The sequence below is a fragment of the Microcaecilia unicolor genome, chromosome 2 (genome assembly GCF_901765095.1).
Source record: "Microcaecilia unicolor chromosome 2, aMicUni1.1, whole genome shotgun sequence".
NCBI classification, from domain to species: domain Eukaryota; kingdom Metazoa; phylum Chordata; class Amphibia; order Gymnophiona; family Siphonopidae; genus Microcaecilia; species Microcaecilia unicolor.
Window position 1 is genome coordinate 171,067,522 of NC_044032.1, and position 27,777 is coordinate 171,095,298.

Sequence of the window (27,777 nt, forward strand, 5' to 3'; positions counted from 1 at the left end):
CTTGGACGAGCAGGGGAAGCTGGATTAGGCAGGCTGGAACAGCTGGAGAAGCTGGAACGAGCAGGGAGAGCTGGATCAGGCGGACTGGCAAGCTGGATTAGGTGGGCTGGAATAGCAGGAGCAGGTGGCTGGAACTAGCAGGAAGAGCTGGATCCGACGGAGGCTGGAGCAGATGGACTGGGACGAGCAGGAAGAGCTGGATCCGACGGAGGCTGGAGCAGATGGACTGGGACGAGCAGGGGGAGCTGGATCAGGCGGGCTGGAGCAAGCTGGATTAGGCGGGCTGGAACAAGCAGGAAGAAGCTGGATCCGACGGACTGGAACAGGGTGGTGCAGATGGACTGGAACGAGCAGGGAGAAGCTGGATCAGGTGGAGTGGAACAAGCTGGACGAGCTGGATCAGGTGGGCTGGACCAAGTTGTAGCAAGCAGGAAGAAACTTGATCCGACGGACTGGTACAGGGTGGTGGAGATGGACTGGAACGAGCAGGGAGAAGCTGGATCAGATGGAGTGGAACAAGCTGGACGAGCTGGATCAGACAGGCTGGACCAAGCTGGAGCAGGTGGCTGTAATAAGCAGGGAGGCTGGAGCAGGCAGATTGGAACAAGCAGGAAGAAGCTGGATCGTGCGGAATGGATGGAACAGTAGGTAGAAACAGGGTCAGGTGTCCTGGAGCAGGCTGTGCAGATGGGCTGGATTCAGCAGATGGGCTGGAGCAGGTAGATGGATCAAAGCAGGCAGGGAAAAGCTGGGTCAGCAAGGTGGAGCGAGCTGGAGCAGGCAGTTGGAGCAGATGGGACAGAGCAGGCAGGCAGACAGGCAGATGGAGCAGATGAGGCAGGCGGATGGGTCAGAGCAGGCAGGCAAGGAAGAGCTGGCCCTACAGACTGGTCTGGGACAAGGTGGGGCTGATGGACTGTCTCCCACGGTCTCTGCCCCTGCCCTGGTCGGCCCGAAAGCTGGATCGCCCTGAAGCCACTGCAGACGCTGGATCAGCGGGCTGGAACGAGTTGGGGCTGGTGGACTCTCCTTTCGGCGCTGCGAAGCCCCGGGCGTCTCGGTCCCGTGGTCCGCACTGCAATACGCGCCCAGGCCGTTCCGGCTGGGGAGTGCGGCGTCAGTGCCCAGGACCACGGTCGACCAGTGCGGCAGACTACGGCCCGCCCGACCCCTCTGCGCAGGGAGCCCGAGCACTCCGGGCTCCCCCGGACTGCGCGGGCCGAGGCAGAGAGACCGCGGGAGCTCTGAGCAGCCAAGCGACGGTGGGGGCAGGCCGCAGCCACGCGGCAGGCAGACGACAGGGAGCCACGGTCGACCCGGACCGTCCACCCGCGCCGGAGACCAACGACGCCATCGCAGATGGCTCCACGATGTTCTCTGCTCTCCTCGTCACTCCGTCGCTGGTTTCACCATCGGAGGCTGTCTCAGCGGGTGTCCGTCGTTGTGTGCCTTCCAGGCAGCCCGCGCATATGGGTGGATCGCGAGTTGGAGGTTCTGTGCTTTTCCGGAGCAGCATGCATTCGACGGGTATCCCAATGGTGCGAATCAGCCTTTTGAATAGTGTCTGGACAGTCCGGGGGTGGAGCTGGGATTTGCCCAGAGACTAGCGATATTCAGCAAAAAAAGTTGTCTTAAGTTATCCAAATGGTTATCCAGGTAACAGCACTGAATGTCACTGTCACCTGGGTAACTCCTAACCTGCCTATTATACTTTGATATTGGTACCAAATATAAAACTTTCCATAGTGTCCCACAGATCAATCCAGAGGTGAGTGGGTTTTTTCCTTCTACCAGCAGGTGGAGATAGAAAGAACTTCAGAGGTTTACTATATGTGGACATCTGCAGCCACTTTCACCTCGGTATTCTCCCTATCTCAGCAGGTGGATGGACATTTCTTGTGCATCTCTGGTTTGATGCTTGCTCCTAACCTGTTCCCTCAGGCTTAGTTGAGTTGGGGGGTCACTGTTTCCTTTATCTATTTGGGCAGTCACAGCTCTTCTCTGTTGTTTCTCCTTCCAGGGATTGGGTTGTGGCTCTGGACTGCCTTCTTCCTCTACCGCACCTACCTACCTTCTCAGACGCTTCTTGGCTAGGACATCCCATGAGCACGCAAGATAGAAATTGGGGTTCTTGATACTATTGCATGTTTTTATCTTGCCGACTCAGCTAGCCTGTCTTCTTGCTCGGACCTTCTTCTGCGCTGCTTCTCATTATACGGAGCACAGTTTCCAGTCTCTGGGCGGTCCCTAGACTGCTAAAACAGGTTCTTTTCTGTTGCAGGACACACAGTGTTGTCTTAGCAGTACAGGATTGTACTGCTCTGTCTGGACAGCTCTGATTTTTGTCTGAAGGTTGAGAGCAGGTCAGATCCCTGCGGATCCAGTGCGCACCCATCCTTGGGGTTTTCTGCCATTCCTCCTGGTGGAGTGAGATGTGATTCGGTCACTCTCATGGATGGAGTCCTTCGCAGCTGCTTCCATTGTTGAATGGAGCTCCTTGAGCTACTGTCTAGACATGCATGGCCTCCGGGTACTGGTGAGGGCAGATCTTGGTTTCACTAGGGGCTGTGATTCTTCCTCCTGACACGGGACGTAGTTTGACTCTTTCCCTGGAGGTATGAGGTTGTTCTTTCTCTCTCTTTGATTGTCATCATCCTTTCACAGTTGTTAGGCAAGGTGGTTGTTGGCCTCGCCAGATCAGGGATTGGTGAGCATTGCTCCACCCCAGACTCTCGGCCTTGATTCGTCTAGGGCAGTTTGGAGCTTGCTACATCTTTGGAGGTCATATCTTCCTTCGCCTTTGGGTGTCGAGCCTTGCTTTGTCTCTGGGTGCCGGGCTTAGCTCCATCTCTGGGCGCCGGGCCTTGCTCCCTCAAGGAGGGTCGGCCCTGACTCTGTCTTGGAATGATAGTCCTTGCTCTGTTTCGGGCCGTCAGTGCTTGTGTGGTCTCTGGCGTTCAGCCTCTGATCCATTGCTGTGCATCGTTCTTTGCTCCGTCAATGTAGGTTGAACCTTGTTTCATCGCTAGTCATCGACCCTGGCTCAGTCCCTGGGCGTCGAGCCTGGCGCCGTCCCTGGGCGTCGTTCTTGGCGCCGTTTCTGGATGATAGGCCTTAGTTCAAAGTCAACCCTGGCTCTGTCTCTGGCGGTCGAGACTTTCTCTACTGATGGGATTCAAGCCATCAAGCCTCCCTCCGTCTCTGCACTTGTGGCCTTGCTTCACTTTTCATGTCGAGCCTGGCTCTGGCTCCGCCTCTGGGCGTCAGGCTGTTCTCTGGCTTGGCACGTCAGCCTGCTCCGGCTAGGGACGTCGAGCCTTGCTCCGTCCCTGCACGTCAAGCCTTGCTCCGTCCCTGCATGTTGGGCCTTTCTTTGTATGTGGGCCACGCGCCTTACTCCTTCTCTGGGCGCCGAGTTGATGTATCTTGGCTTGGTGACCTTTTCTCTTTCTCTGCATGTCTATCCTTGTTGAGCCTTGCTCCGTTTTTAGGTGTCAAGCCTTGTTCTGTCACTGACTGGTGCAGCTAGCACTGGTTGGCGGCCATTGCTCTAGTGGGGGTTGGCATGGTGACCTGGCACTGGATGCTGACCTTTTTTCTGTCATTGGTCATTCTTCTGTCTTGGGAGGTCCATCCAATCTCTGTCGGTCCAGTTCCCTCGGGTAGTCAAGCTTTTCTCCTTGCCTTGAGGTTGGCCCTTGCTCCTTTTCTGGTTGCAGGGCTTTACCCGGATCGGGATGGCGTATTTATTTTATTTTTAAATTTTTTATTTTAGTTACAATTATACCCCGCGCTTTCCCACTCATGGCAGGCTCAATGCGGCTTACATGGGGCAATGGAGGGTTAAGTGACTTGCTCAGAGTCACAAGAAGCTGCCTGTGCCTGAAGTGGTAATCGAACTCAGTTCCTCAGTTCCCCAGGACCAAAGTCCACCACCCTAACCACTAGGCCACTCCTCCACTCTGCCATTTCTGCTTGACGACCTGTGTTCCTTCTCAGGATGGTGTGTTCGCTCCCTCTTTAGAGGGTGTTCTCTCTCGTCTCTGAATTGATCTGTTGGGGCTAATGGAAAGAAAATTACCTACAAAAGGTGCCACCAGTCCAGGGCCTGATAGCTGCAGTATTTATTTATTTATTAGGATTTATTTACTTCCTTTTTGAAGGAATCCACTCAAGGTGGTGTACAGTAGGCTTTTAAACTATGCAGGACTGTTGATGCATGTTCTTTTCAGGCTCTCCTTCCTGTATGGAATCCAGTAGAGGGCAGTGTTTGGCAGAGGAACATGTGCTGAAAGTCACACGTCTTAAGAGCTTGCTGCTGTTGCTTCCATTGTTAATACCACCACCACCGAATCCTGGACTAGCCTCAACTTTAATAAGTATATGCCCATAGGGAAAAGAGCAGTGCCTGAGGTGGGTTGTTGGGTGTGGCAGCTGCTGGTCGTCTGTCTGCTTTAGTTGGCAGACCTGGGATCCATTCCATGCGTACAACTCCCAGCTTCTGTCCATCCTTCTGTGTTAGTAAAGCCATACATGTGTAAACACATGTCTTTATAGTGGAAGATGGATGTACTGTTGCCTACAGGGCCGGTCTTAGGCAGAGGCGACCGAGGCGGCCACATAGGGCCCCGTGCGGCGCGCCTCAACTCTGCCTCGCACCTCCGCCTGCCCTCCACCCATGTCCAGCGACTCTCCTCGTTCTCCTGCCCCCCCCCTCCTTGACCCGCCAAACAACCCTCTTCTCTGCCACCCAACCCGGCTGGCACCTGACCCAGCATTTTTTTTTTAATCTACAAGCGGCGGTGCCTCGCGTCTGAGAGTAAAAGAAGAAAAATTGCTTCGTCCGTCGGCTGGCCTTCCCTCATGTCCCGCCCTCTGATGTAACTTCCGCAAGGCTGAATTTAAGGGCTGAATCGGAACACTTTGAAGGCAGATGCTGAAACTGGAGAAAGGATAGGGACAGGGCTACAGATGGTAGACAGGACACATAAGGACACAGGAGGATGGGGACGTGTTGAGAGAAAAAATATCAAATGGAAAGAAGACACTGGGACCAAAGCGAATAGAAAAACTAAATGATCAGACAACAAAGGTAGAAAAAAATTATTTTATTCAGAATTTATTAATTAATACGTCAGCTTTTGGAAATGTGCATCTGTGATATTTTGCATGTAAGTTTTAATTTTTCTAGTGTTGCTACATGCTGAGTCTGACTTCTTGAGGTAACTTTCCACAGTTCAATATTTTGCCTTCGTATCTGTTGTGTCATGTGTTTTTCATGTGCGATCAAGGTGCAGTATTCTGCTACTGTGTAGTATTTGCAGCCCTTTTTTTTTCACTAGGTTGTGTACTGGTGTTTTAGAGCCTGGTGTAATTACAGTTCTACCTTTCCAAGCATAAGGTTGTAGCTCGTCCTGTCCTTGGAATTAGTTCTGTTATGGTTTGGTAAGGTGCATAGTGTTTTGCAGTTGAGCGATTGTGGTTAGTATATGCTTTGAGCAACCACTTTATTCTTTGTCATATGATACATATCTAATATCTAAATTTAATTAAAAGTCTATCTCTAATATAGCTGATTTATGGAAACATTTGATACTGTAAATGTGTTGTGGTTTTGTCTTTAATGGGAACCTATGCACTTACTTACATCTTTTTTGGCTACTTGGGGTTGGGGATCTCTGTGTTGCCTCTCTGGTTTGATGGGTTGCAGAGTAATAGGGGAATTTGAAAGTACTGAATCTTCTCTTAATATTTTTCCTTTATTCTCCTTTGTTATGAGAATTGGAACTACTAATTGTAGTGGACTTGAACTGAATAATTTCTGTGGAGGAGGGGTTTCATGATAGCATTGTGCTCATTGTTTCAATCAGTTTTTCTGTACAAGTTTAGCTTCATTTGTGTTTATTTGAAATTTCATACAAATTTTCTAAAAATTGAATAATCTTATCAATGGGGTGGGGCGGGGCTAGGGGCAGGGCTAGGATGGGGCCCCACCAACTTGGTCTGCACAGGGCCCCACACTTGCTAAGACTGGCCCTGGTTGCCTATTGCGAAATGTACCTAAAAAGTCCAAAATCATGTGTATAGGATGTAGATATCCAAGGGCCAGTTACCTTTCATTAGATAAAGAACAAGCAGTCACTAAACAGAATGTGGCAGCAGGCCTGAATGAGACCAAGCAGCAGTGGTGCTCCTGTGCCTATGAAAATTTGGCACTGGGGGCACTTGCCAGAGCCTAAATCTGAGCCTGCTTGGAGTAAGGCTTCAGTACACCTAGAAATGTAGATGTAGTGGCTTCATGGATTTCATAGACCTTTTAGCTTTTCTGTCTGACAAAATTAGATATGTTATGATGCCTGGAGGAAGATTTGGGACTTGGTTGCATATAGTTTCCTTTCTCAGCAGCCTATGGTTGGTAGACAAGGTCTGGAATAACCAGGATACTTCAGAATGACTGATAAACATAGAATGGGTTACTAAAGGATTTTTTTTAGTTCTAAAACCTGACAGTTTTGTTCTGAAAACTTGCCTTTTCTAACCAGGCATAGCAGCAAATAGGTTTTATGCGTTCAACTTTGATCTGAGCTCTCATTGAAGAATGTTCTTGGATGCATGGAAATTTTATTTTACCACTGTGATTTTAGGGCTGGCAGTACATTTACCATGCTCATAGACCTTTAGGGGTTTTATTACTTGCAAGATTATCTTGATATTCAAGAGGTTAATTGAAACTATTAGGACTAATTGCAAAAAGAGCTGGTCAGACATATTTTCCGTTTATTATCATCTTAAACCATTTATAGTGTGCGGATGAGAAATTAGCTGGTGCTGCTTTCAAGTACAAATTTACCCCTATACCCTGGGATTCTATATATCATGCCGAGATTTCTGCACGGAAATGGAAGCGCATTCCATAACAGTGCGCATAAGCTAATTGGTTAAGCTAATCAGCATTGATAATTGGAATGTTAACAACCAATTATCAGCACTGATTGGCATTAATTAGAATTTACGCGCAGAGCTGGCTTAAGCGTATTCTGTAACATGGTTCGTGTAAATTTTAAGTCGCGTAGTTGAAAAGCGGGCATGGAATGGACAGGTCATGGGTGTTTCTAAAATCTATGCTCATTGTTATAGAGTAAACCTGGTTTGCGCATAATTTAGGATCCGGATTTAGTCCACGACTAAATTTAGTCACACGGAGCAGTGCTCAGTGTATTCTATATGCTACACAGAAATTTAAGCTTATTCTATAAAGTATGCCTAAATTAAGGCGTACTTTATAGAGTACACTTAGGCAAATTTTATTTTGCTGCCAATTTTTTTCAGGCATGATATATAGAATGTAGTCCCTACAGGACAATTCTGTAACTGGGCACCACAAATTTAGGTGCCATCTTTCTGCAGGTGTGTGAACCTATTCTGTATGAACACTTAGGAGCACAAGTGTTCTTATAGAATACTAGCCTAAAGCGGTACGAATGTGCCTAAATGTAGGCATGTTCAAGTCTGTGGCTGGTGTAAATTTGGAATTTACATGTATAACTTACAGTATTCTTTAAGTAGCCTGTGCAAATGCTAGCCCTGCTTATGATATTCCCATGCCCCTCTCCTGTTAGGGCCCCCTTGCAATTATATGTTAAGCTATTTTGGCACTGAAGTACAGAATAGTCTTTAGGAGCACTACTGCCATTTACATGTGTAAGTGTACACTTACCAGCGTGGACAATACTATTCTGTAAATTTAGGCGCCCTGTTACAGAATGAGGGGATAGCATTCTTTTAGAGCACGATTCTCTGGTTCCAGTTCTGGTTTTCATGACATCCACATGGAATAGACATGAGAGAGATTTGCATTCACTGCCTTTGTTATATATTTTATGTGTACGTACTGTGGAAATCCTGAAAGCCAGACTGGTTTGTGGGGCTAGAGGACCGGATTTGATTGCCACTGTAGAACAAAACTGTTTTGAAGAATGGGGGTAGAGAAAGGTAACATGATGGCTAGATGTAGCACTAAAAGGGAAGTCTGGATGATTTTGTTTCTCCTGCAGGATGGCTTTGGACTGGGCTAGGCACTTTGGACAGACTGAAGTTGTTGATCTTCTTGAATCTTATAGGTAAGATGTCATCTTTATTTTGTAGAACTTAACCACTGTAGCTAATGTGGCAAATGACATGTGGAGTAATTTTATAACAGGGTACCTATCTGTGTTTGTACATTTATAAAAGAGGTTCCTAAAACTTGCCTAAGTTGTGTACAAATGCTTTCACACAAAGTTACACTTGTTCCAAGGCAGTTGCAACTATGTGCTTGTTCTCTGCAGGTATGCACATATTTTATGAAGTATGTTAGTACCTTGCAACCTCACCCCAGGTCATAAGAAAACAAGATTAGCCATATTGCTTCAGACCAGTGGTCCTTCTAGCTCAGTATTATGTTTCTAACAGTGGCCAATCCAGGTCACAAGTACTTGACAGAATCCCAAATAGTAGCAAGATTCCATGCTACCAGTCCCAGGGCGAGCAGTGGTTTCCACAGAGATGCCGCCTCCTGGAACACCTGTGGGCAAAACATGTAAAAGTACATGTGCTCTTGTTAGCAACTGTATGTATAAACAGATATATACCTGCATAATTTTATAATAGCCATTTTCTGCATGTAAAACGTTCTTTACATGTGGAAAATGCTTTCTAAAATTGCCTTCATAATGAATAACCTGTGGTTTTCTTGATGATAAATGTGTGTTTAATAAAATGGTTCACAGTGATTGGATGCAGGTTTGAACATGTATACCCTGGAGGAAAGGAGAAACAGGGGTGATATGATACAGACGTTCAAATATTTGAAAGGTATTAGTCCGCAAATAAACATTTTCCAGAGAAGGGAAGGCGGTAGAACTAGAGGACATGAATTGAGGTTGACGGGGGGCAGACTGAGGAATGATGTTAGGAAGTATTTTTTCACGGAAAGGGTGATAAATACTTGGAATGCCCTCCCATGGGAGGTGGTGAAGATGAAAATGGTAGTGGAATTAAAAAAATGTGTGGGATAAACACAAATGAATCCTGTTTAGAAGGAATGGATCCACAGAAGCTTAGTGGAAATTGGGTGGCAACGTTGGTAATTAGGAAGCAAAGCCAGTGCTGGGCAGACTTCTATGGTCTGTGCCCTGAAAATGGCAAGGACAAATAAAGGTCAGGCATACATATGAAGTATCACATACCATGTGTAATGAGTTTATCTTGTTGGGCAAACTGGATGGACCATACAGGTCTTTATCTGCCATCATCTACTATGTTACTGTGTAAATGTTGCTGGACAGCATTACTTATTGGCTGATAAGCAGAGCAGATCCTTAGCAGATACCAGGGAGACCTGCACTGCATGGAAGGGGCAAAGTAATGACAAAAGGAAAATATTGCTTGGTTCTAAATCAAAGTTCTTAGGGTTATCTCTGTCCCCCATTCATTGGTATGGCAGCAAGTTCAGCAGGTATAGTCTGGTGATTAACATAGATTTTACAGGTGAGTAGAACTCCTAAGAGCTTGACTTTGACTCCAGCTATATTACTGACTTTCTCTATATCTAGATCATTTTAATGCAGTTTAAATGTGTTCTCTTTTTGGAAGCCATCATGCAAACTGGACAACAAATCGATAACCATTATAAACAAGACAGGGGAAGTGTGGACGTTTTTGATGGCTCTATATCTTTTTATCTTTCAGACCTGGTCTTTTCTGTAAGGTTACTCCAGACTTCTGCCCTTTGTTGTACCTGCCTATCTGTCACTGAAGGAAAGACACAAGATTGTTGCAAATGTTGGTTTTGGTATAAAAGTGTCAGTGTTTGAGAGTTTTGGGGTTAATATCAACTACAGAGATTTTTCCTGGGTCCAGAGTTCACATAAAACCATCGCAGGAATTCCTGTTGACACAGTGGCCAGTTCTGTGATAGAATGTAGGTATTCAATTGTTATTTTCTCAGGTGGTTAAGAGGTCTCTAGGCTTTTATCAAGGACAGCCTGTACAAAGAGAATTCCCTAGCCTCGTCTGTGCATTTCAGATAGGTAACTAAATATGTAGCAAAGCCAGGAAAATGTTGCTGTTTGTGCAAGGCACAGTACAGAGAGGGTCCAAAGTCCAAAACACCAAAAAGGCACCAGAAGCCTTCAGAAATGGGACACAGTTCTTTATTGATAATTGGGTCCATTTTTGAATATTGACAATTATCAATAAAGAACCGTGTTCCATTTCTGAAGGCTCCTGGTGCCTGTTTGGTATTTTGGACTCTGCTGTTTGTGCAAGGATCATAAGAACCGTTTATTAGAAATAATATACTGCTTTCCTTGCAAGCAAAACAAAGCGGTTTACAATAAAAACAATAAAACATGACCGTTTGAAGGTATCAGTGGATTGAATTTTTCTGTTTATTAAGAGGTAGAAGATGCTACATCTCAGGATGCTAATAACAATCTGTGCTACAAGAGAAACAATATTTGGAAAGGACCTAGTGATGCACCCAAGTATTAGTAGATTGTGAAGGCTGGAAGATAATTAGCTTGAACTTGTGAAGCCTTTGATCTCTTGAATATGAATTTGGTGTTAAGTGCCTTGAGGAGTCCACTTTTTGAGCCTTTGATGGTCATTCTTATATCCAGATAACTTTAATTTTGGCAGTTCTCTCTTCTGCACAAATAGTATGTGAAATAAAAGCTTTGTGTGACTTTGGTTTCATGAGGACAAGGTGGTTTTGAGGACTGTTTCATGATTTCTGAGAAGATAATTTGAGCTTTCAAGCTAGTTAGAGTTTGGAAATACTACTACTACTACTACTTATCACTTCTATAGCGCTACAAGGCATACGCAGCGCTGTACACCATACATGATAAGACTGTCCCTGCTCATAGAGCTTACAATCTAAATAGGACAAAGAAACAGACAGAACAAAGAGGTAAGGGAATTAAAGAGGAGAGAATAAAAGGGTACAGGGCAAGTGAGTAGTGGTTAGGAGTCAAAAGCAGCGGTAAAGAGGTGGGCTTTTAGCCTGGATTTGAAAACAGCCAAAGATGGGGCTAGACGTTCAGTCTTGGGAAGTCTATTCCAGGCGTGAGGTGCAGCGAGATAAAAGGAACGGAGTCTGGAGTTAGCCGTAGAGGAGAAGGGGACAGACAAGAGAGATTTATCCACAGAACGGAGTACCCGAGGGGAGGGCGTAGGGAGAGACAAGAGTGGAGAGGTACTGGGGAGCAGTAGAGTGAATATACTTATAGGTCAGTAAGAGAAGTTTGAATTGAATGCGGAAACGGATAGGGAGCCAGTGAAGTGACTTGAGGAGAGGGCTAATGTGAGCATAGCGACTCTGGCAGAAAATGAGTCGCGCAGCAGAGTTTTGGACTGATTGAAGAGGAGAGAGATGGCTAAGTGGGAGGCCGGTGAGAAGCAGGTTGCAATAATCCAAGCGAGAGGTGATAAGAGTGTGGATAAGGGTTCTGGTAGAGTGTTCAGAGAGGAAGGGACAGATTTTGCTGATGTTATAGAGAAAGAAATGACAGGTTTTGGCAATCTGCTGAATGTGAGCAGAGAAGGAGAGAGAGGAGTCGAAGATAACTCCAAGGTTACGAGCTGATGACACAGGGAGAATGAGAGTGCCATCCACAGAAATAGAGAAAGGGGGGAGAGGAGAGACTCAGCCTTGTCCGACGGCGGCTCTCGACGAGCGCATCAGGGCCCTGCTTCCAGAGCTTCTGGAAGGATTGCTGCGCCAGTCTGCTTCTGTGTTGGGGGTGATTGCGCCTTCCATACCGTCTGCTGCAGCGGCGTCTGGCCCTTCGCCTGCCACCCAGGTCGACTCCCCTTCGACATCTATGGAGGAAGCTTCACCGGAGTCCAGGTGGGCATCGACTTCTCGGCACCGCCATCGAGGACATCGTTCCTTGGTACATAAGTACATAAGTACATAAGTAGTGCCATACTGGGAAAGACCAAAGGTCCATCTAGCCCAGCATCCTGTCACCGACAGTGGCCAATCCAGGTCAAGGGCACCTGGCACACTCCCCAAACGTAAAAACATTCCAGACAAGTTATACCTAAAAATGCGGAATTTTTCCAAGTCCATTTAATAGCGGTCTATGGACTTGTCCTTTAGGAATCTATCTAACCCCTTTTTAAACTCCGTCAAGCTAACCGCCCGTACCACGTTCTCCGGCAACGAATTCCAGAGTCTAATTACACGTTGGGTGAAGAAAAATTTTCTCCGATTCGTTTTAAATTTACCACACTGTAGCTTCAACTCATGCCCTCTAGTCCTAGTATTTTTGGATAGCGTGAACAGTCGCTTCACATCCACCCGATCCATTCCACTCATTATTTTATACACTTCTATCATATCTCCCCTCAGCCGTCTCTTCTCCAAGCTAAAAAGCCCTAGCGTTCTCAGCCTCTCTTCATAGGAAAGTCGTCCCATCCCCACTATCATTTTCGTCGCCCTTCGCTGTACCTTTTCCAATTCTACTATATCTTTTTTGAGATACGGAGATACTGGTGTCGAGGCAGGCTCAGTTTTGGACTGCTCTGAGGGATATCTTGTCCGATACTGAAGATGAGCGTTTGTGGGAGGAAGAAGAAGATCCCAGGTACTTTTCTTCTGATGAGTCCTATGGGAGACTTTCTCCACCGGAGAGTCTATACTTTACCTCCTTTGTCCGGGAAATGGCTGCGGCTATTCCCTTCCCTATGGAGGTTGAGGATGAGCCCAGGGCTGAGATGCTCAAGGTCCTGTATTATCCTTCTCCGCCTAGAGAGGCTACAATGGCTCCTTTGCATAATGTACTGAAGGAAGTCCTTATGCATAACTGGTTGTTCCCTCTGTCTAATCCCGTGATCCCGAAAAAAAACTGAATCCCAATATCAGATCCATGGTGAGCCTGGATTGATGAGGTCTCAGCTACCTCACAATTCCATGGTGGTGGACTCCGCCCTCAAAAGAGCCAAGAGCACTAGGAACTATGCCTCAGCGCCCCCAGGCAGAGAATCTAGAACCTTGGACTCTTTTGGGAGGAAGTCGTATCAGGCCGCTATGCTCGCTGCCAAGATCCAGACATACCAGCTCTTCACGAGTGTCTACTTGCGGACCTCAATGAGGCAACTGTCCAGCTTGGTTGATGCACTCCCTCCGGAGCAGGCCGAGCCTTTTCGCACTTAACCGTCTAAGTGACACCACTAAAGATAGTACTGCATTTTATGTGGTCTGATTTGACCAATTGACTTAAGTGGTTAACTGCTGACTCCGCCCCCAGTCTGTCCACAAACTAGCTGGCTTTGAGTTTAGTGGTAAGTGATGATATACAGTGACGCTATCTGGTTAAGTGCTGCTGAATATTAGTGGATAGCCCGCACATTCATTTTAAGCCGCCAGGAGCCTCTCCTGGCTGCTTAAATCACTTTGAATTTTGACCCCTTAATGTATAACATTTGGAATTTGTATCTCACTTCAGATACTGCTGCCATGTACTGAAATATAATTACATTTCTGTGTACTTGAGGATAAAATTAATGGATGGTTGTTTGTTTTCAGTGCCTCACTAGAGTTTGGAAATCTGGATGAAAGTTCTCTTGTCCAGGCAGATTGTGGTGACCTTACTTCAGAGGATAGAGAGCTTCTGAAAGCTTATCATCATAGTTTTGATGATGAAAAAGTGGATTTGGACTTGATTATGCATCTTCTTTATAACATATGCCACAACTGTGATTCTGGTAAATATCAATTGCCCGTATATGACTGTAATTTGACTATTGATTACGGGATCTTGATTTCTTATCTTTCAGAACCAGCATTGCTGGAAATGGTTGTCAGGCCAGCATCATCTGTTGAATGTCTCTCGATATACCCCATAAAGTCCATTGAGCCAGACATCTGTGGGCACCTCTGACCAATATTTACCTTTGGTTTGGACTTTTGTTCCCCTTTTTAAAGAACTAAATCTAAACCATAGCAAACGTTTGCTACAGGTTATATTTGAGATGTAGACAAGAGAGTGGTTTTAAGAACTGTTAAGTTATTTTTTGAAGGTTTATGACACAAAGCTCTTTATTGAGCATCAGCTTTGATCAGTAACTTACATGATATTGCTTCAGCCTAACAAGAATTGTAGGTAGGAATGCCACATCACCCATGAAAATACTATTTAGTATTAAGTTGAGTACCTTACTGTTCAAACATATTTGGCATACAAGCACTATTTATATAGAGTAGAGAAGATGGGCTGAAGACTGAATCAGGTGCCTTGTGTTTATTACCATTATGAACAAGGTGTTTGAAGGGCAAGACATTCTTCTGCAATATGAATGTCTAAGGAACAATGACAGTGCTTGCCCTGAAGTTGTTGTTGTTTCTATGATGCCTCTCGAACTGCAGTAGTAATACAGAAAACACCAATTTGCAGGATTGTTGTCGAATGTGACCAGCTATTCACATAAGCTTTTCCCTAATGAAAGCATTAGTTGGGGGGAGAAATGCAATACAGTTTCCCTAGGTACACATTTGAGGAAGAATAAGTTAATTAGGCTGACAAAAGTTTGCTGCTTAACCACCCCCCACCCCAACAAAATATTTGCCACTTTTTTAAACCAGTAATACCTTTTCAATGAAATGGGATACAGGGATTCTAAAACTGCCTTCTAGTTGAGCTGATTAATTTAAAATTCTGTTTCAAACTTGCTACCTAACTGTAACACACATAATTCATGTTTGAATTTTATGTTGGGTGTCTTGATTTTTTCCCTTTGTTTCGGGCAGCTTTTTAAGTGCTGCTTATTTTTCAATTATTAAATTAAATCTTATTTAAAAAAAGATATATAGTGACATTGGCTGGTAAGATATTAAACTGGGTAGGTAAAGTACATTTTTGTAGGTGGATTCGGGGGGGGGGGGATATGTTATCCCCGTAGACATTTTTCAGTAGAGATCCTCATTTTCTGAACCCCCATCCCACTCGGCCTCACATTGCATGGGCAGAAGAAAGCAGGCATTCATCACTTTCTTTTACACTGGAATCATCTTATAAACTAGAGAAGAAGCCACCAAGAGGTTTGTCACAAAATGCCTAGCCACCCGCCCGCCTGGGGTTACTCTGTGGTCACTTAGAGGGTCTGTCCCTATCACAGCTCAAGTCTGCCTGCACCTGCCGCTTCTGCTATACAATAGCACCCTCCTCCCACCAGCTAAGTCTCAAACACCTCTGGGCGAGTCTCCCAATCCCAAATTATCCCCTTTGATTTGTAGGTTATTTGCACCGTACTTCCAGTGGTCCCACAGTTCCCAGAAAGCACTCACAGATCCAACACACAAATCACCAGGATTCTTTGTCAGTCCAGACAAGCAGAGTGAACAAACAATTGTGCTTATTCTCAGAAATATGGAACAGTGGACAAAAAATGTGCAAATGGCAAACAGTAACAAGTAACTAAAAAATGGATCAATTAGAAAATTAACTAAACAGTTCCATACTGGCTAAACAGTATCTAGGAAGATCGGGACATATAATTCACAGATCCTCAGCAAAGAGATCTATCGCTCTCTTCCTGGCTAAGACTGAACTCAAAACCAGTAAAGTCCAAATGAGATGAGCTCCTGAGCCAATCAGAGCCCAGTCAAGAAGATTTCAAATATATACTGCTTCTTGCTTCCTCTTTGTATCAAACTAAAGAAAAGCACCACTCAGTTCTCTGTAACAGCTTTAAGCATAGAGAGAAAATATCCGCCAAAAGGCGAAGAACACTAGACGCCCCACGGACAACAACAAGAAATGAAATAAAAGTGGGAGGACGACCAAGGATTCCAAAGACTGAAAGGATATATAATAATAAAGATGTTTATTGAGGTGTAAAGACTCGACACAACGTCGTGTTTCGGCCGTTAGGCCTGCATCAGGAGTCTATAATCAAATTTTGAATACATAAATTATAAAAACAATATAAAAGTAGATAACATATATATACGTTTAAATATTTAAAATTCATTTTATAATTTTAAATGTTATATAAAAAATATATAATGACAGATTAAAAAAGCATAATAAAATAGATGCATTTAAGAATGAATGGATAAATACATATGAAGATGAATTTAGATGGATGATTCAATTTTTAAGAACATTTAAATTCATCAAAGAATAAAATAAAACCTTTCCATCGGAAAGTTTACTAGCAAAGGCCTTTGCTAGTCCTCGCGCGCCCATGCGCACCGCGCATGCGCGGCCGTCTTCCCGCCCGAAACCGGCTCGAGCCGGCCAGTCTTCTTTCGTCCGCGCTCGGTACGGTCGTGTTACGCCGTTCGTGCCCCAGAGAGTCGACCTCGCGCGTCCTTTTCGACGTGTTTTTCATTGTTTTTCTTTTAAAAAAAGTTCGGGAAGCGCTCCGGAAGTGTTCTGGAAGACCCTTTCGGGTTTTCTGCCCTTCCCGTATTTTTCACAGTTTTTGCCCCGTAAGTTTTCTTTCGTTGTCGGGGTAGGCCTAGTTTGGCCTCGGTCGAGATTTTTCTCCCTTTAAATTTTGGTGCTTCAATTTTCGCCATTTCGGCTTTTGATTTCGCCGGCGTGATTTTTCCGCCCATGACATCGAAGCCTTCCAGCGGCTTCAAGAAGTGCACCCAGTGCGCCCGGGTAATCTCGCTCACTGATAGGCACTCTGCGTGTCTTCAGTGTCTAGGGGCCCAGCACCGCCCTCAGAACTGCAGTCTGTGTTCCCTGTTACAAAGGCGGACTCAGGTAGCGAGATTAGCCCTGTGGAACGTTTTGTTCTCGGGCTCTTCGTCGACATCGGCACCGGAGGCATCGAGTGCATCGACGTCGTCAGCGTCCGGACCATCTTCCTTGGCTGCCGCTCCATCGACTGCATCGAGGCATCGGGCCTCTGCATCGGCGCCGAGGCATCGGGCGACTGCATCGACGTCGGTGGTACCGAGACTTCGTCTGCTGATGTCGTCGGACGGAGGTGCATCGTCAGGAGTGCAGGTGAGGGCTGTCCATTCCCCTGCTGGTGGCGGTGAGCCTTCGGGTGGGTCTCCTCCTACCCTGAGGGCTCCTGCGGTACAGCCCCCCCGGGATCGACCCTCTTCGGTCTCGGCCCCGAGGAAGCGACGGATGGATTCCACGTCCTCTTCGTCGGTGCCGGGGAGCTCCGGTGACATGCTTCGGAAGAAGTCGAAGAAGCATCGACACCGGTCTCCTCCCCGTGTCGGCACCGAGAGCTCTGGGTCGCCGAGGGATTCGGCACCCAGCAGGCATCGGCACCGAGAGGACCGCTCACCCTCTGTTCAGGAGGTGTCGATGCGCTCCACTCTGGACAGCCCGGAACAGCCTCCTCGCCCGGAACAGGTTCTGACGTCGACGCCTGCATCGACCTCTCAGCCTTTTTCTGCAGCCACTCTGAACGAGAGCCTCCGGGCCATTCTCCCAGAGATTCTGGGAGAGCTGTTGCGCCCTACCCCTCCGGTACCGGCGGTGCTTGCGCCTCCGGTACCGTCGAGCGTGGCGCCGGCTGGTCCATCGCCCAGGTTGAGGTCCCCGACGTCGGTACCGCGTGCGGTGCCGACCGCGGCCACCTCCCAGGAAGGCTCCCCGACTACGTCGGCGGAGGGAGCTTCGCCGATGCGGGCGAGGGAGTCTACCTCTCGACGCCCCCATCTTGGACGTGGCTCCACGGAGTCGAGCCGGGCGAGGTTGCAGACACAGGTCCGTGAACTTGTCTGACACCGAGGGTGAGGCCTCGTGGGAGGACGAAGAAGACCCCAGATATTTCTCTGACGAGGAGTCTGGGGGTCTTCCTTCTGATCCCACTCCCTCTCCTGAAAGGCAGCTTTCTCCTCCTGAGAGTCTGTCTTTCGCTTCCTTTGTCCGGGAGATGTCTACGACCATCCCCTTCCCGGTGGTTGTGGAGGACGAGCCCAGGGCTGAAATGTTTGAGCTCCTGGACTATCCTTCTCCACCTAAGGAAGCGTCCACTGTTCCCTTGCATCATGTCCTGAAAAAGACATTGCTTGCGAACTGGACCAAGCCATTAAGTAATCCCCACATTCCCAAGAAGATCGAGTCCCAGTACCGGATCCATGGGGACCCAGAGCTGATGCGCACTCAGTTGCCTCATGACTCTGGAGTTGTGGATTTGGCCCTAAAGAAGGCTAAGAGTTCTAGGGAGCATGCTTCGGCGCCCCCGGGCAAAGACCCTAGAACCTTAGACTCCTTTGGGAGGAAGGCCTACCATTCTTCTATGCTCGTGGCCAAGATCCAGTCTTACCAGCTCTACACGAGCATACACATGCGGAACAATGTGCGGCAGTTGGCGGGCTTGGTTGATGCTCTTCCCCCTGAGCAAGCCAAGCCTTTTCAGGAGGTGGTCAGGCAGCTGAAGGCGTGCAGAAAATTCCTGGCCAGAGGAGTTTATGACACTTTTGATGTTGCGTCCAGGGCCGCTGCTCAAGGTGTGGTGATGCGCAGGCTCTCATGGCTGCGTGCCGCTGACCTGGAGAATAGAATCCAGCAGCGGATTGCGGACTCGCCTTGCCGTGCGGACAACATTTTGGGGGAAAAAGTCGAGCAGGTGGTAGAGTCTCTCCACCAGCGGGACACCGCATTCGACAAGTTCTCCCGCCGGCAGCCTTCAGCATCTACCTCTACAGGTAGAAGATTTTTCGGGGGAAGGAAGACTGGACCCTATGCTTCTGGTAAGCGTAGGTACAATCCTCCTTCCCGACAGCCTGCGGCCCAGGGTAAGCCCCAGCGCGCTCGCTCTCGTCATCAGCGTGCGCCTCAGCAAGGCCCCGCGGCTCCCCAGCAAAAGCAAGGGGCGAGCTTTTGACTGGCTCCAGCAGAGCATAGCCGACATCCAAGTGTCAGTGTCGGGCGACCTGCCAGTCGGAGGGAGGTTGAAAGCTTTTCACCAAAGGTGGCCTCTCATAACCTCCGATCAGTGGGTTCTGCAAATAGTCCGGCAAGGATACACCCTCAATTTGGCCTCAAAACCTCCAAATTGCCCACCGGGAGCTCAGTCTTTCAGCTTCCAGCACAAGCAGGTACTTGCAGAGGAACTCTCCGCCCTTCTCAGCGCCAATGCGGTCGAGCCCGTGCCATCCGGGCAGGAAGGGCTGGGATTCTATTCCAGGTACTTCCTTGTGGAAAAGAAAACAGGGGGGATGCGTCCCATCCTAGACCTAAGGACCCTGAACAAATATCTCGTAAAAGAAAAGTTCAGGATGCTTTCCCTGGGCACCCTTCTCCCCATGATTCAGCAAAACGATTGGCTATGCTCTCTGGACTTGAAGGATGCCTACACTCACATCCCGATACTGCCAGCTCACAGACAGTATCTGCGATTTCAGTTGGGCACACGCCACTTCCAGTACTGTGTGCTACCCTTTGGGCTCGCCTCTGCACCCAGGGTGTTCACAAAGTGCCTAGCTGTGGTAGCAGCGGCACTTCGCAGGCTGGGGGTGCACGTGTTCCCATATCTCGACGATTGGCTGGTGAAGAACACGTCCGAGGCGGGAGCCCTGCAGTCCATGCAGATGACTATTCGCCTCCTGGAGCTACTGGGGTTTGTGATAAATTATCCAAAGTCCCATCTTCTCCCAGTACAGAAACTCGAATTCATAGGAGCCCTGCTGGATTCTCGGACGGCTCGCGCCTATCTCCCAGAGACGAGGGCCAACAACTTGTTGTCCCTCGTCTCGCGGGTGCGTGCGTCCCAGCAGATCACAGCTCGGCAGATGTTGAGATTGCTGGGCCACATGGCCTCCACAGTTCATGTGACTCCCATGGCCCGCCTTCACATGAGATCTGCTCAATGGACCCTAGCCTCCCAGTGGTATCAGGCCGCTGGGGGTCTAGAGGACGTGATCCACCTGTCCACGAGTTTTCTCAAATCCCTGTATTGGTGGACGATTTGCTCCAATTTGACTCTGGGACGTCCCTTCCAAATTCCTCAGCCGCAAAAAGTGCTGACCACGGATGCGTCTCTCCTGGGATGGGGAGCTCATGTCGATGGGCTTCACACCCAAGGAAGCTGGTCCCTCCAGGAACGCGATCTGCAGATCAATCTTCTGGAGTTACGAGCGATCTGGAACGCTCTGAAGGCTTTCAGAGATTGGCTGTCCCACCAAATTATCCAAATTCAGACAGACAACCAGGTTGCCATGTACTACGTCAACAAGCAGGGGGGCACCGGATCTCGCCCCCTGTGTCAGGAAGCCGTCAGCATGTGGCTCTGGGCTCGCCGTCTCGGCATGGTGCTCCAAGCCACATATCTGGCAGGCGTAAACAACAGTCTGGCCGACAGACTGAGCCGGATTATGCAACCTCACGAGTGGTCGCTCAACTCCAGAGTGGTGCGCCAGATCTTCCAAGCGTGGGGCACCCCCTTGGTGGATCTCTTCGCATCTCGAGTGAACCACAAAGTCCCTCAGTTCTGTTCCAGGCTTCAGGCCCCCGGCAGACTGGCATCGGATGCCTTCCTCCTGGATTGGGGGGAGGGCCTGCTGTATGCTTATCCTCCCATTCCTCTGGTGGGGAAGACTTTGTTGAAACTCAAGCAAGACCGAGGCACCATGATTCTGATTGCTCCTTTTTGGCCGCGTCAGATCTGGTTCCCCCTTCTTCTGGAGTTATCCTCCGAAGAACCGTGGAGATTGGAGTGTTTTCCGACCCTCATCACACAGGACGAAGGGGCGCTTCTGCATCCCAACCTCCAGTCTCTGGCTCTCACGGCCTGGATGTTGAGGGCGTAGACTTTGCCTCTTTGGGTCTGTCAGAGGGGGTCTCCCGCATCTTGCTTGCTTCCAGGAAAGACTCCACTAAGAGAAGTTACTTCTTCCATTGGAGGAGGTTTGCCGTCTGGTGTGACAGCAAGGCCCTAGATCCTCGCTCTTGTCCTACACAGACCCTGCTTGAATACCTTCTGCACTTGTCTGAGTCTGGTCTCAAGACCAACTCTGTAAGGGTTCACCTTAGTGCAATCAGTGCATACCATTATCGTGTGGAAGGTAAGCCGATCTCAGGACAGCCTTTAGTTGTTCGCTTCATGAGAGGTTTGCTTTTGTCAAAGCCCCCTGTCAAGCCTCCTACAGTGTCATGGGATCTCAATGTCGTTCTCACCCAGCTGATGAAACCTCCTTTTGAGCCACTGAATTCCTGCCATCTGAAGTACTTGACCTGGAAGGTCATTTTCTTGGTGGCAGTTACTTCAGCTCGTAGAGTCAGTGAGCTTCAGGCCCTGGTAGCCCAGGCCCCTTACACCAAATTTCATCATAACAGAGTAGTCCTCCGCACTCACCCTAAGTTCTTGCCAAAGGTCGTGTCGGAGTTCCATCTGAACCAGTCAATTGTCTTGCCAACATTCTTTCCCCGTCCTCATTCCTGCCCTGCTGAACGTCAGCTGCACACATTGGACTGCAAGAGAGCATTGGCCTTCTATCTGGAGCGGACACAGCCCCACAGACAGTCCGCCCAATTGTTTGTTTCTTTTGATCCCAATAGGAGGGGAGTGGCTGTAGGGAAACGCACCATATCCAATTGGCTAGCAGATTGCATTTCCTTCACTTACTCCCAGGCGGGGCTGGCTCTTGAGGGTCATGTCACGGCTCATAATGTTAGAGCCATGGCTGCGTCGGTAGCCCACTTGAAGTCAGCCTCTATTGAAGAAATTTGCAAAGCTGCGACGTGGTCATCTGTCCACACATTCACATCTCATTACTGCCTGCAGCAGGATACCCGACGCGACAGTCGGTTCGGGCAGTCAGTTCTTCAGAACCTGTTTGGGCTTTAGGATCCAACTCCACCCCCGAGGGCCCTGTTTGTTCTGTTCCAGGCTGCACTCTCAGTTAGTTGGTAAATTTTTTAGGTCAATTTCAGTTATGTCCTCGCCGTTGCGAGGCCCAATTGACCATGGTTGTTGTTTTGAGTGAGCCTGGGGGCTAGAGATACCCCATCAGTGAGAACAAGCAGCCTGCTTGTCCTCGGAGAAAGCGAATGCTACATACCTGTAGAAGGTATTCTCCGAGGACAGCAGGCTGATTGTTCTCACAAACCCGCCCGCCTCCCCTTTGGAGTTGAGTCTTCCCTTGAAGTGTATTGTCTTGCTACATACTGGACTGGCCGGCTCGAGCCGGTTTCGGGCGGGAAGACGGCCGCGCATGCGCGGTGCGCATGGGCGCGCGAGGACTAGCAAAGGCCTTTGCTAGTAAACTTTCCGATGGAGGGGGCTGCCGAGGACGTCAACCCATCAGTGAGAACAATCAGCCTGCTGTCCTCGGAGAATACCTTCTACAGGTATGTAGCATTCGCTATATCCAATATATTACAGGCTTAAAACACAATGTTTCTTTACAAGGTTGACTTGTGTCTTGAGCTCTTCTTTTGCAGGCAGCTAGAGCAGAAGTCTCCTCCCAGTGGCTATATCGCAGAGGAGCAGTAAACTTGTGCACATATGTCACTGTGAGGCAGGCGCCAGCCTAGCCTGGCTATTTAAATAGTTGTCCTCCATCAACATAACTGTGAACAGAAGCATCAGGGAGATAGGAACAAGTTAATAATTAAAAATAGTTAGATTTATAGCAATGTTTGCTTGCTACAGAATAAAGTGGGAACTGAGTAGCGAATGTCTACTGTTACCAACCACCTGAGGCTGTTGATGTTTAAGCAAATTGCTTACAGTTCATTAGTTTCTACTACATAGACTTCAGAGAAGAAGGCATGATGTAGTGGAGCACTTAAACTCTTCTTTTTCCCTTGCAAAGGGAGTTTGGATTTCCTTTTCTGATGCTATGAATACTGGTGCAGGTACTCATCTCAGAAAAGCCATAATCATACTCGCAGCCCATGTCACTGTATTTGGGATCATTAAATTATGGGCCTTTGCTACAGTCATCTTGGTATGCCTCAGATCCGAACTGTAAATTAGAAGATATTAGTGTAGTAAATTGTGTGAATTGTAAATATTATCCTAGCAGTCAGTTCCTTTTGTGACTAAGGCCCTGATTGACTAAAGATTTTCTTCCATTGTGAGGGTAATTTTATAAAGTCTTTTTTGCTCATTTGTGGCCACATATGCTTGTAAAAGGCTTTTTATAAAATATGAATGACTTAAATGCACGCGCCTTATCAAGAAGGTGCATACTTTACAGGTGGGGGGGGGGGGGGGGGTGGCTGGGGAAGTGATCTGGGTGGAGATTGAGCAGAGTTTGCAAGTACACATGTTGATTACAAAATACTTTAATTAGCACACTTGTGAACTATATGCGCAAACATTTACACCTGCTCTCAAGTAGGTGTAAATGTTTGCATCTGCATTCAGGCCCCAATGCTTAAAAGTGAATGCCCAATGCATAAAAGTAAACGTGGACATTAGAGGCCATTAGCGCTGTACTAGCCCCCGCATTTACTTGTGCAGAATGTTCAAAGGCTCGGAACGCAGGAACAAACGAGCATGCAGATGAACAATGCAAGTAGATGAACAATGCAAGTAGCATGCTAATGTAATGAAGCTCATGTTAATGAGATTTTGTATTCCTCCCCAATGCTTAGAAAAGAGCGCCCGAAACAGAACTGCCTTACCGCTGCAATAAATAACGCCAGGTTGGAGAAGGCATTAGGGTGTTGGAAGAGAGGCTTTCTCATGATTCTCATCCTTCTTTCATGATTTTTTTCTGCAAAATCTGCCGGTTTTGATTGCTTTTGGAAACAGAAGTAAGCCCGTGCAAGCCCTTAAATGCTGGTTGTGACAAGACCCAAGTGAAAGCACACATTGGCATCTGTTTCCTACGTCTAAATATAAGCATCCAAGCTATAAAAAAAAAAAAAATAAAATACTTATATTTAGGCCTCAGAAAACAGACACCAATGTGTGCTTCACATTTGGGTTTTACCAGGCACATGCACACAGGAGCCAAGCTTACAGCAGAACTCTTCTGCGTGCACACCAAACAACCCTCCTGCAGAACTCCCTAATGCTCAACGCTGTAAGCATACCTATATTTGCATCTCATTAGTGTTGAGCGTTAGGGCCTTGTTCTGCACTGTTCCAATAGTATTTTTACAACGCTATTCAGAAAAGCATTGGAGTTGTGAGCATCGGGTCCTCAAGGCGCAATTCCTTCTACTTATACTAGTATTTTATAAAGTCTGTGCCTGAGTAGCTGCCTACTTAATCTGTTAACCTAGCCACTCTGTTATAAAATTATTATTAGAGTGGAGGAGTGGCCTAATGGTTATTGCAGCGGGCTTTGATCCTGGCAACCTGGGTTCAGTTCCCACTGCAGCCTCTTGTGACCTTGGGCAAGTAACTTAATTCTCCATTGCCCTCTAGGGACAGAGAAAGCACCTGCATATAATGTGTACAGTGCTACGTATGTCTAGTAGCACTATAGAAATGATTAGTAGTAGTAAAATTACTTTCTTCTGTGTCTGTGGTTGAAGATGTTAAGGAGTCAGGCCCCCAGTCCATTTTCCTTATCCAGGTTTCTCTTTTTTTTATTTTTTGAGGGGCGATTTTGATATTTTTGCCTGGCTATGATGAGATTGTTGGCTTGAGAGATCGTATCCTCTTTGATGACAAGCGATTTGCTGATAACGCCCATAGGTAAAAAAAAACTTCAGCTTTTATCACTTCTTACTGTATATTTCATGTTCTTCTGACCATACCCACTACTTCAGTCATGTTTGCCTACAGGTATCAAGTTTTTATGCTCCATTCCAACATGCAAACATCAGACCAAAAGAAGGTGCTGAAAGTTCCTCCTCCAGGAATCCGCAAAATAGCAAGTATCTACTGTTCACATGAAGCATTTTATAAATCACATCATACCACTTTCACTTTCAAGCTAATTAACTTTTTCTTTATAGATTCTTTCTACAAATATTGCAGAAACGAGCATCACAGTCAATGATGTCATCTTTGTTATTGACTCTGGCAAAGTGAAAGAGGTAGGCTTGCTTGAATTAAGCCTTCAGGATAGAAATGACTCATGGTTTGTTTGATATACTGCGTTTAGTACAGACATCAGTAGAAGGACAAATGGACAGAACAATGGGCAGTAAAGATAAGAGTAGAAAACAGTAAAACTACTTTTCCGTAGAGATGGAATGGGAGAAAAATGTGGTGAATTGTGTCCTTAGTGTCTCTCGCTACCTCATTTTGGATTCCTTTCCTGAAGGTGAAAGGCAATCCCATCTCAAATTTATTATTTGAATTGCTTCCTTCAGGTAGTTGCTAGCTCTGGCAAAGTTCTGATTTATGATTTGTCACTAGGAATCTAACATGCACAAAAAGGCAGTTTAGACAAATTCAGTTTTAAAGATTTCTGACAAATCTCATAGTATGGTTGTTAGTCCACTTAATTCTGTACATTAGGAGCAGGCAGCTGGAAACTTTTCATTTTTGTGTTTTCCTGGGGTGTTTACAGGAATTTTCATTTAATTTGAGGTGTGTTGGCCATTCTGTTGTGGAAGGAATATCTTTTATTGGCATACAAACAACATAAAATTTAATGTTTTTCTGCTCATTTTTTTTGTTAACCCATTAGTGCCCAATGTTCCCATAATAAGCACCCATATGGGAACGTTGGGCACTAATGGGTTAATGACATGCAACTATATGGGATATGTTGTTTACAACAACAGTCCAGCCCTACTGTACATTAGAGGTGAATAGGGCAATAATCAAAACTGCCTGCCTTGCTGCAAGCTCCTTGAGGTATTTTGTGATGGAGTGTATAGGAAGTTACAGATTGCTCTTCACAACACTCCTTCACAGATCTACATTAAATTCTGCAGTAGAGAGTAGAAAGGGCGTGGCTTAGTCAAAGCAGAGCAGGGAGGGGGTGGTTCTGGCAGACAGATAAACTCAGAGCACAGAAAGACCAAAGAGACCCAGGAAAGACCAGAGCAGCTGTCCAGTATATGCCTTCATCCCAGATGTACAAGCAGCAGAAGCTTAATGGAGGTGGGCTTAAGCTGTACCTTCTACCTTAGCGAAATCCTGCTGCTGGAGGTTAGGCCAGAGCCAGTTCTGTTTTTGGTTAACCTTGAAGACAGCTAGTGCACACTAAAACTGTGGGGCCCTGTCAGGGGCAGGGCTGCAGTAAGATTACAGTTGAACTCCAAGAGACTTATTGTCACCTCTCAGTGGCTATATTGGTTGAGGGTTCCATGCTACACCCTCACTTGTGCTACTGCATATTTGTACCTCTGAAGTTTGTACTGCTAAACCTAAATTCCACTGCTTTTTCTGCTTATAATTTTTTCTCCTTGAAAATATTTACATAGCTCTGATTATTCAAAACTGTTCTCACATCTCCAATCTCTGCATACATTTACCTGCTGACAGTTTGGTTAATAAAGCTCTGATGTATGTGGGTAAAATTCTAGTTTGCCTTCTGAAAGGGCTTTGATTATTACCCAAAGATTTCAGATAGGTTACCAGTGTGGGTCTGTTGACTGGACAGGCTTAATGTATTTGTGGCAATCTTTAGAGACCTATAGTTTTTTTTTTTTTTTTCAATAGGGCTTACATGTTAATCGCGATTAATGTGTTAATTATGCATCATGATTAATAATTAGCCTGCCTCCCTCCCTATAGGAATATAAGAATAACCATACTGGGTCAGACCAATGGCCCATCTAGCCTAGTATCTGCTTACAACAGTGGCCAATCCAGGTCACACGTACCTGGCAGAAACCCAATTAGTAGCAATATTCCATGCTACCAATCCCGGAACAAACAGTGGCTTCCTCATGTCCACCTCAATAACAGACAATGGACACTTCCTTCAAAAACTTGTCCAAACCTTTTTTAAACCCAGATGCACTAACCATCATTACCAGAACCTCCGGCAGCGAGTTTCAGAGCTTAACTATTCTTTGAAAAAATATTTCCTTTTATTTAAAAGTATTTCCATGCAATTTCATTGAGTGTCCCCTAGTCTTTGTACTTTTTGAAAGAGTGAAAATTGATTTACTTCTACCCCTTCTACACCACTCAGGATTTTATAGACTTCAATTATGCCCCCCACCCCAGCCGTCTCTTTTCCAAGCTGCAGAGCCCTAACCTCTTTAGCTTTTCCTCATATGGGAGGAGTTCCATCCCCTTTTTTGTTTTGTTCGCTCTTCTTTGAACCTTTTCTAATTTCACTGTATCTTTTTTGAGATACGGCGACCAGAATTGAACATAATACTCAAGGTGAGGTTGCACCATGGAGTGCTACAGAGGCATTATAATATAAGTACATAAGTGTTGCCATACTGGGACAGACTGAAGGTCCATCAAGCCCAGTATCCTGTTTCCAACAGTGGCTAATCCAGATTACAAGTGCCTGGCAAGACCCCAAAACAGTACAACACATTTTGTGCTGCTTATCCTATAAATAAGCAGTGGATTTTCCCCAAGTCCATCTTAATAATGGCTTATGGACTTTTCTTTTAGGAAGCTATCTAAACCTTTTTTAAACCCTCTAAGCCAACTGCTTTTACCACATTCTCTGGCAACGAATTCCAGAGTTCATTTACATATTGAGTGAAGAAATATTTTCTCTGACTTGTTTTAAATTTACTACTTTGTAGCTTCTTTGGGTGCTCCCTAGTCCTAGTATTTTTGGAAAGAGTAAAGAAGCGATTCATGTCTACCCGTGCCATTCCACTCATTATTTATAGACCTCTATCATATCTCTTCTCAGCTGTCTTTTCTCTAAGATGAAGAGCCCTAGCCATTTTAGCCTTTCCTCATAGGGAAGCC

At 46.6% G+C, this 27,777-nt stretch overlaps 1 protein-coding gene across 1 annotated transcript in view; it reads left to right on the forward strand.

The window, feature by feature from the left end:
- The window catches only part of YTHDC2 (YTH domain containing 2), a 229,445-nt gene that overhangs the window by 84,634 nt on the left and 117,034 nt on the right, over positions 1–27,777 (forward strand). The window contains 5 exon segments of the mRNA XM_030193495.1: positions 8,055–8,120; positions 13,577–13,755; positions 24,531–24,627; positions 24,718–24,805; positions 24,891–24,971. Of these exon segments, the coding sequence (XP_030049355.1) occupies positions 8,055–8,120; positions 13,577–13,755; positions 24,531–24,627; positions 24,718–24,805; positions 24,891–24,971 (511 nt within the window).